The sequence below is a fragment of the Carica papaya genome, chromosome 7 (assembly GCF_054855325.1).
Source record: "Carica papaya isolate Zhongbai chromosome 7, ASM5485532v1, whole genome shotgun sequence".
Taxonomy (NCBI): Eukaryota; Viridiplantae; Streptophyta; class Magnoliopsida; order Brassicales; family Caricaceae; genus Carica; species Carica papaya.
The window spans coordinates 29,304,334-29,319,963 of NC_142315.1; the positions used below are offsets into that span (position 1 = coordinate 29,304,334).

General features: G+C 33.7%; 2 protein-coding genes across 4 annotated transcripts; one reads left to right on the top strand and one right to left on the bottom strand.

Moving 5' to 3' along the window:
• The first annotated feature begins 2,587 nt into the window (after window positions 1-2,587).
• GUS3 (glucuronidase 3) lies at window positions 2,588-6,496 on the top strand. Its single transcript, XM_022056723.2, has 9 exons — window positions 2,588-3,258; window positions 3,702-3,738; window positions 4,120-4,303; window positions 4,394-4,542; window positions 4,631-4,861; window positions 4,957-5,146; window positions 5,223-5,348; window positions 5,568-5,667; window positions 6,047-6,496. The coding sequence occupies exons 1-9, from the start codon at window positions 2,995-2,997 to the stop codon at window positions 6,410-6,412; spliced, it is 1,647 nt and encodes a 548-aa protein (XP_021912415.1). The 5' UTR covers window positions 2,588-2,994; the 3' UTR covers window positions 6,413-6,496.
• PHT4;5 (phosphate transporter 4;5) lies at window positions 5,793-15,481 on the bottom strand. 3 transcript variants are annotated; one of them, XR_015813678.1, is made up of 17 exons: window positions 14,938-15,481; window positions 14,647-14,792; window positions 14,137-14,236; window positions 13,848-13,900; window positions 12,889-12,963; window positions 12,298-12,378; window positions 12,075-12,136; window positions 11,255-11,322; window positions 10,868-10,983; window positions 9,554-9,590; window positions 8,574-8,669; window positions 8,099-8,240; window positions 7,929-7,981; window positions 7,657-7,743; window positions 7,307-7,459; window positions 6,306-6,402; window positions 5,793-6,073 (listed from the first exon to the last, which is right to left on the bottom strand). XR_015813678.1 is itself a non-coding variant. In XM_088208463.1 (15 exons), exons 1-15 carry the CDS (start codon window positions 15,325-15,327, stop codon window positions 7,358-7,360), a joined length of 1,608 nt encoding a protein of 535 aa, XP_088064589.1. In that variant the 5' UTR covers window positions 15,328-15,481; the 3' UTR covers window positions 7,046-7,357. The 3 variants fall into 3 exon arrangements, 1 of the variants encoding a protein (XP_088064589.1); XR_015813677.1 differs by having other exon boundaries at window positions 6,306-6,416; XM_088208463.1 differs by lacking the exons at window positions 5,793-6,073; window positions 6,306-6,402 and having other exon boundaries at window positions 7,046-7,459.
• Between the last annotated feature and the right edge of the window lie 149 nt (window positions 15,482-15,630).

Consider the following 15,630-nt stretch of genomic DNA (forward strand, 5'->3'; position numbering starts at 1 on the left):
TAATATACAAACATACAATTTTGTTATTAAAAAATTATTCTTGCTTGAGTAAATATAAAATCAAAACTAAACTATATGAAACCAAACAATAGGAAAGTCAAAATTAAGGTCAAAATCCCACAATAATGAGAGTAATCAAACATGAAATTAAGAATTAGAAAGAGATTGATTATGCAAATTAAATACATATGAACCCATTAATTAATTTGGATTCCCAAAAAGAACCCATTAATTAATTTTGAATTGTGAAGAAATGTCCCAATTTTGTCATACCCAATGGTCCCTTTAGGGTTTGTTTTTGAAATAGACAGGCCATAATTAAGACTTGCCATGAATGCTACCCACATATCCATTTTTTTATAATAAATTCAACTCAAAAATCAAATAAAAAATACATACATATTTAATTGTTTATATACTCGTATTTTATACATATTTTAAAAAATTAACAATTATCTGTAAATAATACTTTATTTGACGCGAATTCGTAACTTATCTTATTAATATATTGATAAATCCATAATAATTAAATTAAATAAAATTTTAACGAATTTACTATACTTCTAAAAAAAAAACAAATACTTCGTAACGATTAAATTTTTTATATTCAAATAACTATACCCATTTCTTTATAATAAATTGAACTCACCCTTTGAAAATCAAATAAAAAATACATACATGTTTAGTTGTTTATATACTCGTATTTTATACGTGTTTTAAAAACTTAACGATTATCTGTAGATAATACTTTATTTAATATGAATTCGTGACTTATCTCATTAATATATTAATAAAGTCATAATAATTAAATTAAATAAAATTTTAACGATTCACTATACTTCTGAAAAAAAAAAACGAATACTTCATAACGATTGAATTCTCTATATTCAAATAACTATACCCATTTATTTATAAATAAATTGAACTCACTCTTTGAAAATCAAATAAAAAGTACATGTTTACTTGTTTATATATTCGTATTTTATACGTATTTTAAAAGTTAACGATTATCTATAAATAATACTTCATTTGACGTGAATTCGTGACTTATCTCATTAATATATTGATGAAATTATAATAATTAAATTAAATAAAATTTTAACGAATTTACCATACTTTTGAAAGAGACGAATACTTCGTAACGATTGAATTCTATAGATTCAAATAACTATAATTATTACCGTTAATTTAAATTCCAATTTCGAATGAAATGCATGGATACAAGTGGATGAATTAAATATACAAACACAATTGTATTTATATGTAGATTTTTAGAATGTTATAAATAAAATTTTTTGTACCCACAATAACACTCACATTAGTTCATTCATGTAGAGAATGAATGACCCATATATTTATTGAGGGATGAGGGACTTAAATATTGTTATTATAAATAAATGTTAACATATACATATATATATATGTATGTGTGTGTGTGTATGTATAGCTAAATTTTATCCAAAAAAAGATGTGAAATGTAAGGAAAGGTCCAACCACTTGCCTTGAATTCAAAGCCTTAGGAAAGTGGTGAAGTGGGTGAGAGCATAAAAAGAGTAAATAGATTTCCATATATAAGAGAGGTATTAGGTTGGATTGATGTATTTAACTAAACTCCACCTACACAACATTTCCATCAATGTGGATTAGGTTTTTTTGTTTTTTTCCCCCCTCGAAATATCAATCAATCACAAATATACGATCTCGTAAAAATATTTACAACCCACAAATTTTTTTTTTTTTTTACGACCGTAATCGTTGAAAATACTGGATATCTGTCAGAGAATATTTCTTTTCGTCAAAAAATATGATAGAGTTACTAAAATTTAGTTGTTAGAATTTTCAACATTCTATTAATTCGAGTTCTTGTTTTTAATAAATCAAACATTATAAGTCGATCACAGTCAGCTTATAATTCGCTTATAAATTCACAAACCTTATATATTTGATGAAATTTGAATATGATACGTTTGGTTATATCGGTAAAATTAATAGATATTTACGAAAATATAAGTAAAACGATTTTGTATAATTATATAATTATTAGGAGGTCATAACTAAAAAAGATTTTGTTAGGTTTGATGATTGGTAATGGTTGGTCATGTTTTTCTCTTAGAGTGCAAATTAATAATAAAATTTCATTTGTAATTTATTACTAATTACTCATTAATTAATTTTTAATTTATATTAAAATAAATTATTAAATTTATTTTAAAATTAAAAAATTTGTCACAATTTTACTTTTAAAAATATTTATTTTGTTTTAAATTTATTAAAATTTAATTTAGCAAAAATTTTAATTTTATTGAATTAAATATTATAAATTAATAATTATTTATTTAACCGTATATCTATGTAAATATTTATTACCTCGTTCAAAAAAAAAGTCATTAGAATATGACATCATACATACGTACGTTCCGTTTCTGTTAAAATGTCTGAAAACATAAAGGAAATATAGGAATATACAAGTACATACAAATATATATATATATATATATAACAAATATATATATATATACACATATATATATAGAGACACAGATCTATATAGTGAGCAAATTCTTTCTTATTTAATTTAGATTTATAATATATAATTTCCAAGCAGAGCAGAGCAGAGCTGCACAGGGCCCTAAAATTATCTGTAGGCAGGAGCTTTCCATGTTCGTGAAGGGAGAGCAAAACCAGTGGCCCACATGCAACAAACGCTCGCTTTATTCTAAACCATTTGAGTTCCAAATCCCATTCATTTTTCTCTCATCTCCACCTCCATCTTTCATACTTGTTGATTTATATATATATATGTATACATACATACACAAACACGTAGTATCTAATACGCTCTGTAATTATTGTATCATGTCTTATAGCGGGAAGTGGGTAAGACTGTAGTAACCTCACCCGACCGCTTTTTCTACTTTTTCGCGTTCGTCCATGGGTTCTTCCTAGGAGGAGGACGAGGGCGGCTGGGATCTCGACATTCTATTCGAGTCTATAATGATGGGTTCTCAGATTTGGCAAGTGGGTGTTTGGATTTGGGTGTCGTTCTTCGTTTGCTCCTCCTTTTCTCCGAGTTCAGGGAGCCGAGTTGCGGTGCCGGACGGCGGCGCCGGGAGTTCCCAAGGGACTGTTTTCGTCGACGGGAAAAGCGCCATTGGAAGGATTGACGATGATTTTGTGTGCGCCACATTGGATTGGTGGCCTCCGGAGAAATGTGATTATGGGACATGCAGCTGGGGTCTGGCTTCTCTGCTCAATTTGGTAATGTTTGAATCTTTTTTACTTGGTTTTTGAGATGCAATCTATGTTTTTCAAAATATGGTACGGAGAAATTTTCAAGAGTTTCCAGATGGATTTTTTTTTTTTAATGGTGTGCTGTGTGGGATTGTATCAAGCTATGGCCATTTTTGATTCGTTTTCCAGGTCTGAAACTATTTTTGCAGCTTGTTTTATAGGCAAATTCTTAGTTTCATTTTCTTTTTGATGAGAATCTCAGATAGTAAATGGTATTCATGATTTCTTAATGCTGTATTTCTTCCCCTGTTCTTTCTTTGAGTGCTTCTTTTGATTTGGCATGTTTGGAATTCCTGAATAAGAAATATATTTAGTTTTCTCCAGAAAACAGTTTGAATGTTTATTCATCTTTGATTTTTTAACTTGATAAGAAATGCTTATTAAATTGGTTGCTTCGTTCTTTCTTGCAGGACCTTAACAACAATATGTTTTTGAATGCCATTAAAGGTGAGAAGATTTTTTTTTTTTTTCTGAAATATCTAATTAGCTGTGTTAATCAAAAGTTACTTGTAGTTGAATTTATCCTATTCCTAATCAATTATGTGTATACATATTATTTTTCGTATTCAATATTTACTTATAATATACATATTCTATGCATAAGTTAGCCACTCCATTCTAGCTTTGATTCGAAGTTTATAAATAAAGGTGAATCACAAAAATATCTAACTAAAATGAAATGAAGACAGAATTAGCTTGAAAGTAAAATATTATTTTCGTTTAAATTTTTATCGCACTTCTGTTTTATTCACGGAATTAAGAATTGAAAACCAAACTTAACCAAAGGGTTCTGCATCTAATTGTTTGTTTTGTGTATAAATTATGCAGCCTTTTCCCCACTGAAGATTAGATTAGGTGGCAGCTTGCAAGACAAGGTGATATATGGAACAGAAGATGAAAAGCAACCCTGTGTTCCATTTACTAGGAATGCTTCAGAGATGTTTGGTTTTACTCAGGGGTGTTTACCTATGAAAAGATGGGATGAGCTCAATGCCTTCTTCCAGAAATCTGGGTAGGCAAAAACACTTATTTTTCTTCTTGAACTTGATCCTTCTATATCTGGAGAAGTAAGCCAACAGTTCTCACTGTTTGTTTAATTCAGGGCCAAGATCATCTTTGGACTAAACGCTCTCAATGGGCGTTCTATCAAGTCTGATGGTTCTGCAGTAGGACCTTGGGATTACACCAACGCTGAATCCTTTATTCGGTATACCGTTGGAAAGAACTATACCATCCATGGTTGGGAACTTGGTAAGCTGCATCCCATTTATACATGATAAAAACATATTTAGGTTTTTCGAGTTTGTTATCCACCATACAGACTAAAATCTTAATGTAGGGAATGAGTTGAGTGGAAGTGGAGTAGGAACAAGAGTTGCAGCAAATCAGTATGCTCTAGACACTATAGCTCTGCAAAACATTGTGCAGACCATTTACAGCAGTGTGGGCTACAAGCCACTAATCATAGCACCAGGTGGTTTCTTTGATGGAACCTGGTTCAAAGAATTTATTGATAAAACAACCAAATCTCTGGATGTTGTAACCCACCACATATACAATCTTGGGCCAGGTATTTTCAATCTCCGATGATCTAATTTCAATCGTCTGTAACAACGATTCCTAAGAAAATATGTTTTATTTGGCTAATCTATTTCTGGTGTCCAGGAGTTGATCAACACCTTGTGGAAAGAATTCTTGACCCACACTATCTTGATGGTGAGGCTAATACATTCCGGGACCTCAAAAACACCCTAAAAAATTCTAAAACTTCAGCAACTGCATGGGTTGGTGAGGCAGGAGGGGCTTACAACAGTGGCCGTAATCTTGTCACCAATGCCTTTGTGTTCAGCTTCTGGTAAAATGCGTGTACTTTACAAAAAGAAGATGTTAGATTTTGCATCTTTAACTAATGATATCCTCTTGTCAACCAGGTATTTGGATCAGCTCGGAATGTCGTCAGTCTATGATACAAAAACATACTGCAGACAGTCATTGATTGGGGGGAACTATGGTTTGCTCAACACAACCACCTTCGTTCCGAATCCAGATTACTACAGGTATAGAACATTTTGAGTGACCACTGTAGGAATCAATGAAGTCATTTTAGATGTTTTCCTTGTTTCTTGATTAATGCTTCAGAAATAATGATGAGAAGCGACAGCCCAGTAATATTTGAGGAATTTAGCGATTGTTATTATGATGAGTTAAAGTTTTTATAGCACGATATTAAAATCCTCTGTCTAATCAATTTGTGATGTTCTCATTTGATACTGCAGCGCTCTTCTTTGGCACCGGTTAATGGGCAGAAATGTTCTGTCCACAAGTTTTTCAGGAAACAACAAAATTCGTGCCTACACTCATTGTGCAAAACAATCTGTAAGTTACCTAGCCTTAGCTCCGTCCAACTTCTGGGGATTTTTAGTAGTGTTTCAGTACAGCATTGGACAAATTTATAGTAAACAAGACTAAAAAAATACTGCATTCTACTTTGTACGTTGTAGTGGATGAAATATATAATAGATGAGTGTATTCTCCCGGTTATCAAAGTCTATCCCGAACTTCGACCAATAGAAACTTTTTTCTTATTTACAGCACATTCCTATCATGTACCAAGTTCTTAAGTTATACTGTTATAGTAACTTGCACACTAAACAAACACTATCTCGATCTTCTCGGACTAAAAAAATAAGTTCTGAACTTAAATCAGTAGAAGGATTATCTCTTCCAGTGCTCTGATTACGTTTTCATCTTGCAGAAAGGGATCACAGTTCTGCTGATCAACCTAGACAGTAACACCACCATTGAGTCCAAAGTTCAGTTCAATAGTTCTTGGGCAGTGCGCCACAAGCACAGAAACATGTCTCACAAACGAATTATTCTATTGCCTAAAGACTCGACGATGCCAGGATTCATAAGAGAGGAATATCATCTAACAGCACAAGATGGAAATTTACAGAGCCAAAAGATGCTACTTAATGGAAATGTTTTAAGTGTAACATCATCAGGGGACATACCTTCTTTGGAGCCTGTTCATGTAAATTCAACATTGCCAATAACTGTTGGTCCTTTTTCGATTGTATTTGTTCATATGCCCAGTATTGTTCTCCCTGGCTGCAGTTAGGTAGCTTTCGATGATGGAACCAAAAGCAGTTCCATTTAATGATTTGGTCAAACAATAAATGGAATCAGCGCAAGCATTTTACAATTGAATGCAAATTTTTTTCTGCAAAAGACCCTATGATCCCAAGTGTTTTCTTTCTTCCCTCCATTTTTTATATTTCTCTCCAAAGGAAGATTTTGAAGTAGTTAATAGTCTTTGAATGGATAGCCTTCTTCTAAAAAAAGAATCCAACTTTATTATTTAATGTAAAACTTAGAAGTTTAAATGTTAATTACGACTTAATTTTTATTAATTAAAATTTTGCACAAAGTATGAAAGAATATTTGTTCAGTACATGAATCACATACACATATGCAAGAATAAGTTCTAAAATGGCTTCTTCTTGTTTTGTTACTTCTTGGATTTGCTTATCTTTTAACTTTGTTAATGTATTCCTGAAAATAATGTAAACTATATTGAGCTGTTGGATTGATTTTATAACAACTTATTTGCCAGTATATGTAATACTGTGACATGATTAATACAGATTTATTGTAAATGACAGTCATTACCCAAATTGTTCCTTGATCTGCTCATGCATGCACATTGAGTGTATACAAATGTGTGAAACAGTAGAAAAGAACTGGGAACATGTTGAAGAATAAAGTTTTTGACTTTATAGATGTATTATTGTTGAAAGTGAGCCCTAGAAAAAAGCTGGGCACCAGGAGTTGCAAGCTAATCACTTTAGCAAAGTATACAGCACAAATATATACTATCAATAAAATTACAATTGGAAAGATACATGTGATTTTTCTAAGCATGGACAGCAGGACAGGATTAGTAGTTGATGTCAAGTTCCACCAAGTGCTGTGGAAAGAAATCAAGTTAGAATTACTATATATTAGGTATTACCTTTAGAAAGTATCTCCATGAAAAGCCAGCCAAAAAGAGAAGGAGAGAAGGTCAGTCTCTCTTGGAAAACGCTTGTGGCTTACTGCTTGCAAATGCCAACCATACAACTGTACCAGTCAAGTAGAAGAATATCGACGGTGCAAAAAGTGAAATCTACATAATATAAAAAGCAACGATAAGCATCTTGTTTTGACAGGTTGCCAGTCATCAAACAGAATCAAACAGGTTGCCAGCAAGAAAGATAGCAGTGATGTAAATTAAAAAATTGTTAAGTGGACATGACATGAGATGGGTGAAAGAATGGTGAAGATGATGACGAAACGGAAGACGTGATAGTAGTAGTTGCTTACACTCCATGAATGAGTTGAATCGAGAAGAAAACCAGTGAGGGCAACACCAATAATTCCTGGTACTGCACCAACAGTGTTGGTAATACCCTGAATGAAAATTTTGGAGAAACAGTAATAAGTTCATATGGTTAATCAAACACATGGATGATATGCAAAATCGAGCTGAGATATGGAAAATAAATATGCTGTTTCAAATATAAAACAGAATAATTGACTAGCGCAGGATCCATTAATTAATCATCTGCACTATGAGTATTTGCAAGCCTACTTACCAGAAGAATACTTGCATATTCAGGTGACATATCTTGATGGGTACAATAGAGTCCTGTACAACGGGGAAAAAAGAAAAGTAGAGAAGTGAAGCAGGAAAGGACAGGTAAAAACCAGTATTTTTACTAATTCCTATTGCTGAAGAAAAAAACTAGGTTTGATCACTCACTACCTGACAAGGCAAAACTCGAGAGAGCCAAGCCACCAGTGAGAATACCCACAATTTCCCAAGGTTGCAATCCTAAATCCAGAGAAGATAATATCATGCAGACTGCAGGAGACATAAAAGCAATTGTTTGGCAAATCTTCCGCACCTGCGAATGCAAAAAAACCAGGCTCTCATGAAGGTTTTTTCTATTTTCTTTTTTTTGGAGGGAGGGCTGTCATGGGGGTTATAAACTACTGAACTAAAAAAATGACAGAAGAGAAAAAGCACATTCAGAAACTTATATCTATAGGAGACATTTTAAATGATTGGAACATCCGAAAAAATTATATAGACGAACCATAGGGAAAAAAAAAATTCAATGTCACTACTTAAAATTGGGTGTTATAATTTCAAATTTCATCAAGTAAGAATCAACAGGTGAAATCTTTCCAGAGTTCTCACCATCAGGAAACAGAAACATTTAAGTATTATTCTTTACCTTGGTGGTTTGAACTCCATTAGAAATTAAATTGTCAGCTAACTGTGCTGCCGTGCTTGTTACGAAAATTGAAGCCAGAGGAGGAAGGATTGAAACCTGAGCTCCGGTAGGATAAATTTAAGAAACATGAACTAACCAAAAAGAAAATAAAATACTGTTTATCTCTTCATACTGTAATGAACTAATAACCAAAAGATCATATATGAACATGAAACCGTTCAAACTTTAAATAAAATTCTGAACAATATTTGAAATTATTTCGAACTGATAAAATATATATGGCATTCACATGACCTTAGTATACAATTCAGAACAATTTTTGGAATCATTGTTCCTCATACATACTTTTGTTTTCGCAGTCCCCAAAGGGGCTTCAGAATATTTGAATCTTAAACCTCTTGGTAAATAGTGGAGGAAGTAACCAACTCAACATAGAGTTAGTTGGTTTCCTCATACATACCTTAGTCTTTTAACCAAATGCACCGATCCCTCAATGCAATAACAAATATGACATGCCACAGAAAATAAATTAAAATGCAACCCTTGACTTCATACACTGAGCTCAATTTCCTTGACTTCGATCTCAGGGCATTACGTAAAGATGCATCTTTAATTCCAATGACAATAAGCTAGATAACTCTTAATATTCACTAAGTGCTCCAAATGATAGACTGGTTTGCAAAGTATCAGAAACAAATATGTTATTTTTACAGCTGAAGGTCCATTCTATTACAGGATACAATTGGAATATCAGAAACAATTCTCACTGGTAGCATTTTATTGAAGAAAAAGAGAAAATACTCCAATTATACAGGTCTAAAATTAACGCTAATTAGAAAATTCTACATGAAGTGTTAAACAGTAAGATTTCAGGAAATTTTAGAAGAATGTGCTGACATCATTAAGAAGAGATTCTTCTCCAAAAAAAAGAACAGAATCAAGAAGAGAGAGAAGAGGGGAAGAAAATTATTTGTGCTTACCCAAGCAGCTTCTGTCAAATTTAGATTCAGCTCCTCACTGCATGATAAGTTAAAATAAAACTTAATTTTCTAGGACTAGAAATATCACAGAACAAAGGATGGTATAACATAAAAGATGCTTAATTCTTCATGTTGAGAATTCTTGAGAAGAAACTCAAGGTGAGTTTCAGTTAAAATTATCGGGTAAGCCTTTTCAGATCACAGTAATTTTCTCTGTCTTGTTTCAGGAGCCAGTAGGACTTTTAGATCTTGGTATGTCCTTCTGGTGGGTAAGATGAGGAAAAAGTAATTTTCATCATTCCTTCAAGTCATTTTAAAAGGAAAAAAGAAGAGCTCTTGGTGATAATTGCTCTTCTTTAGACTGTATTCCTCCAACACTTTCTTTCAAATAGAAGAGCTTTTAATGATATTCGCTCTTCTTTAGATTGTATTTCTCCAGCACTTTCTTTCGGGTGGCAACCCCTATGCACCTTGCAATTGAAGGCTATCTTTGGCTTTTTAAAAGATACAAATGGTAAGACCTTTGACTTGTAAATATTTTGTATATGGTTTGCACCCTTTTGGTGTTTTATTAATACACTTTAACTTCCACAAGAAAAAAAGTAAGACCATCACATTTACCACTTTAACAATTATATAAAGATAGCAGGAGTACACCTCAGTTTCTTTGTTAATCTTTCAGTGGAGTTTCTAAGTGTGAAAATTCTCAAATGCACTAAAATTTTTAATTCTCCAGCAATCTGGATTTTTTACTGTCTATTCATGTTGTGAATCAATAAATAACAAAGATGGAAACAGTAAATTCAGGAAAAATTAGAAAAAGAAAGAATTAGTCTTCAGATGCAACTAATGATTAAACACTTAACAAGCTCAACAAATTGAAATCTCTAAGTTTCTAGCAAATTTAGATCCAATATAGAGAATCTTGAAAATGATGTAAGAAAGCTTTCGGTGAACTCCTTTTATTTTTTATTTTTTGGGATAAAGTCTTTTAATTTTTTTTTTAAAAATTCTATCTTGTAGTTGGTACTTAAACTTGTCAATCTATTGACTAAGAGTGTATAAAGTTAAATCAAACAAAATATTACAACAGTCTTTTCCTTTTCTTTACTTTTTCAGTTTTTAATCATTCAAATAAGGGAAACATTTTTTCTTTCATTTCCTTCCCTTTGAAATTCTCTATTTTCCTTTCCTTTCCTCTCCATCCCTTGAATATAATAAAATGCCGAGTAAAATCCTAGATAGTACAGCAAGAAGATCACAGTCCATTATACATGAAAAACTAGTAGTCAAAATGATCAGTTACAGTTATACCTAAAAAATGTAGGAAGCCAAGCTAGACAAGTATAGTGGCCCCAACTTCCACAAAAATGAGCATATATCATTGCCCATACTGCTGGGGTCTGAAAAAATGCCTTCCATGGTATATCCTGCAACACAAGGATCAGAAAGAAAACCAAAGCAACTTATAAGAGACAAGTCAAACGTCATAGCTGTGACTACAAACCATATGAGGAAAAATAAGTGTGAAAACCATATGAGTCAAGGTAAAGTGCAAAAAGCATTGATAAGCTAAATCTACAAACTGCATTTCTAATACTGTATCAAACTGACTTCAAATATAGGAACCATAACTGTCAAGTCTGTCAGCACACCAGACTCACCAAAATTGCATAAGAAAAATAACAAAATTCACCATACCCTTAGTGAGCCACCGAACTCTTCCAGGGAAGCATTCAATGATTTGTTCATATCTATGAACTGAGACCCTGTCACACACAAAGAAAATACCTGATTATGACCACATCGAAGGCAAGCTCAAGGCCCTCTATCAGTTCTTTTTTCAATGAAATACCAACTGTGTAAAGGATTACAGAGAATATATAGTGAAAACAATTATTTCATTTTTTATGATCATTCACTCATCACCCTTTTTTCTCATATGTTTAGCCCTAGCTCAACTACCAGAAGGCATAAATTCTACTCAAGTAAGCAAGTAGAATAAGAATTTTGAACCTCTAAATGAACCATATGGGGAAACATATAACTGTCTAGCATTGGCTGATGTCCAACGCCAGTCAACACCTATGAATGAGTTGGGATACATATAGAGTTTGATTCTTCCTACAATTGCATCATTTGAGGAGGAAAACAATGGCAATGCAGGTTCCAAAGTTACGAAACAGCTACAGGCGAAGGTGCCAAGGTTAAGTAAAAAGTTGTGTTTTTCGCAAGGACCGTCATCATAAGTAGCAACTGGCAAGAGACTGATATGAGCCATTCTCATAATTCTCAAAAGCAATGCAGATCCTACTCATAGACATTAATGAGTACAACTGAGATGAAATCTTCTCAAAAGGAAATGTTGTTAGGTGTGTGGGACCTGACCCATTTGCAGGTTATTTAAGGCAAAAATATTTAACAGGTAACTAACTCGAGCAAGATAATCAAGATATTCTTGTATATGCCAGTTGAACAAGTTCGCATTTCAACTCAACAGAAGTAGGTACTTGATGCCTACCAGGAATGCGTTCAGCAGCATCTGAAAATTGTCCTTCTTGAAGAAACCGAAACCCTAGAAACCTTCAACATTGTAAGGTGGTAGTTCAAAGTAATATATTAGTTGAATCATGGTATTTACCATTTCCAAAGAAAACTATAAAAGAAATAAACTACACAAACCAATAGTCCAATCAACATGCAAGTGAAATAATTGAGAATAGAATAGTAGTGGATTAACTCACCAGGCTACCCCAAGAAAGCCAAATATGTAAAATACAGATTCCCAGCCAAAATTTTGGATAAGAGGAGGCGCAAAAAGAAGCCTGCAAAAATGTTGGAAAATAGTCCATGCAATGAAACTTGAGCACTCAGCTAAATAATCTGGTTTTGTTGATTATATTTGTCAACAGGCTATAGTTAACAGAACATCAAACAAACAATATACTCCCACCTAGCTTTTGGGAAGTCAAGTGATAACAAACCACTAAAATGAAGGGTTTCTTGAGGTACGTTAAGGCTTTAAAATAGGATCCCTGGAACTTGAAGAAGATATTGACAATGTGGAGATGAGCACAGGTCTCAGAGGTTAGAATGGTGGATTCTTATATTGCAACATTGAAAGCACATGAATTCAATATGCTTATTCTTTTAGATTACGCTGCATAGACAAATGCATTCATTGAATTCTTAATAATATTCTATCAACAGATTGAATATTTAAGGTGATTCTTTCCAAGCCATAATCTGTGCAAATCAAACAAGCATCAAGCATTTACTAGGAGAAGAAAACGATGAACACTCGACTACCAAAAAGCAATTACAGTAAAACATACCCCAGGACACTTCCAACACTTAATCCACCAAAAACAAATCCTACAGCTCTTGATCGCTCCGCTAAAGGTATTGTTCTGCATGTGCAATCGACAATGCAAATCAGTAAAGGCAATAAATGAATCATATGTAGTTTACTGTTAGGACATTAATGACAACATGAAACATGCCATAGAAGATATCATTAGATCAAGAAACATGATTAGATAGAACCATGATATACTTTTTTAAGGTAAAATTGTACAAAAAGTTTTTGCTAGGATGTTAAGTAAGGATTAAAAAGGGCAGAAACTCAGTGGTGCACGCAGGAAATAAAACTCACCTAAGGTTCGATTAATAATGGACTAGTAATCGATGCAATATAAATAAACATGAAAATATCAAGAAGCTGATAAAAGATATATATACATATGTGTGTGTATATATATAAATTTCTTCTTCCCATTTGAATGTATGGGTTGGAGACACTAAAGAGCTAAACCTAAATTTTAACAGTTACAAGTGGACCTAAAATCCTTCTATGTGGATAGTGAAACCTATAATTCCTTTAATGGAGTTTAAGTTCCCAAAAACACTCAGCCTAAGTAACTAGCTTTCCCCTGCACTGAAAAGCATTTATTAGACTAGAGAAGGAAATATTATGTCACTGTAACTTCCATATTTCAGTCTTCAGAACATCTTAAACTCAAAATAGCAAGTATACTCGATGAGATTTTTCTTTCAAGTAATCCTTTCTTAACGTAAAATGTTGTAATAAGGCAATAAAAAAGTATCATGGATCAAATAACAACAATCAAGAGAGACCCCTGCAAAGCCTATGTTGAGGCAGGCATCCTATTGGAATGAAGTTTTAGAGACTCATAAAAATCATATTCAGTTCATCAAGCTGACATGCCTCGGACGAATTTGGATGTCATACATGCATTGACATGCTGTGGTCTACTGTGGATGTCATACATGCCTGGCAATAAGATCAGTTGCAGCCGATGGGGAAACACCTTCTCCGATTCCAACCTAAGTTTGAAGTAATAGAGAATCTTGAAAGTCAGAATACAGTTCAGAAGACACGATTAGTATAATATGAGAAATCCTTATAAACTAGCGCGCACAAATAAAATTATCATGTAGTAGGGAAGAAATTGATGCAACAAACTGTAACAAAACTACCTCTCAATAATAAAAATTCTTATCCAAGTCAAACCAAAAAATTATAAACAAAAGATTATGAGGTGGGAAGAAATCGTGCCTACCATAATCCTTGCCAAGATTAATCCAGGCATAAATCCAGCAAGAACAGGAACAAGGGCTGTTGCCAATGACCAGATTAACACTCCAATTTCCAGAACTTTTCTGCACCAACAAAAGATAACAGCGTAGATTATTGGTCAACTAACAACACTAGAGTAGGCCAAGCTTAACTTTCAGGGCAATTTGTCTCAAAAGGATAATCAATTTATTATTCATATTGTATCATCTAACAATCTAACCAATCATCCTCCTTTTGGCAGCTCTGAAGCTTGAAGCATACATTCTGATGCAGAATGGATTAGCCGTAGATTGTCTGATTAGATTATAACTCCATCATTAAGTGTGATGATTAAGGCTTTTATATGTGATTTTTAAGAAACGTTATGTATAGCTTTTTATCCCAAATCATAAATAAGCAAATTACAAATTACCCCTAATTTGTCTTACACCGCTTTTCTTCTTTTCCTTAAAAATTGTATATCATGAAGTTAAAAGCTTCTTCAAAAACTAACCTTCCACCAAAAATCTTAGCAAGCCATCCCCCAGGCAACTGACTTAGGGCATATCCCCAAAAGAACGATGATTGCACCAATCCAGCCACCGAAGAATTCCATCCAAACTGGTGTGACATGGGAATTATAGCAACACTCAAGTTCACCTGCTCATTCAAAGTAACGCAAGACAATCACTTTCCTCAACATAGACGTCCAACGATGACTACCAATATATCGTCGCGAGGACACAACGTGTTTTTTGAAATTGTCAAAGAGAAGGAGAAAACGAGGACATAAGAAATCAACTACCTTATCCATATTACAAATAACAAACGCAAGGGAAGTAGTGCCAATAAGCTTATATCTCTCCGGAATCCTCTCCCATGGCGGCCAATTCCCTTCCAAACCTACTTCTTCTAAACCACTGTCTTTCTCGTAATCAGAACCCAAGGACGGACCCGCTTGCTCGAGACGTTCCACAAGAAGTCCATTACCGAGCAATTCGCTGACTCTTTCGCTTTCTCTCTCCTTGATACTACACGATACCCCGAGTTTCAAACGGTTCCTCGAATAACGGAAATGTGAATTGCTTTTCGTGAGAGAAGCGACGCTTTTGTTGAAGAAGATGGAGCTCTGTGTGCTCGCGCAGTAGTGAGATAGAAAGCAAGAGTTTTCTGCTCTTAGTGCGATACTGGCCATTTGCTTACTCTGCGTCAAGTGTTTTCCAACGGAAGCACGAAACTAAAACTCTGGCCAACAAAACCCTTGCTCTTTGAATGATCGGGGAAGACGAAGACGAAGAGAGACGTAATTGGCTTTGCAAGGGCCTGGGGCGGCCACGCTTGTGGCCTCCATTTATTGAAATTTGGAATCTTTTGGAATAACTTTTGGTTCTCTTCTTCTCTTGCTTTTCAGTCGTCAATAACCCGCTGCCACGTGTCTTGTTGTTATTGGCTAATGTGTTTGACGAGTTTTCCTGGGGCCCACTTTTCCTTGTTACCT

Coding starts and splice junctions, on each gene's coding strand:
- GUS3 (XM_022056723.2), top strand. CDS start 2,995: ATGATGGGTTCTCAGATTTGGCAAGTGGGTGTTTGGATTTGGGTGTCG. Junction 3,259..3,701: donor TGGCTTCTCTGCTCAATTTG/GTAATGTTTGAA, acceptor TCTTTCTTGCAG/GACCTTAACAACAATATGTT. Junction 4,543..4,630: donor CATCCATGGTTGGGAACTTG/GTAAGCTGCATC, acceptor ATCTTAATGTAG/GGAATGAGTTGAGTGGAAGT.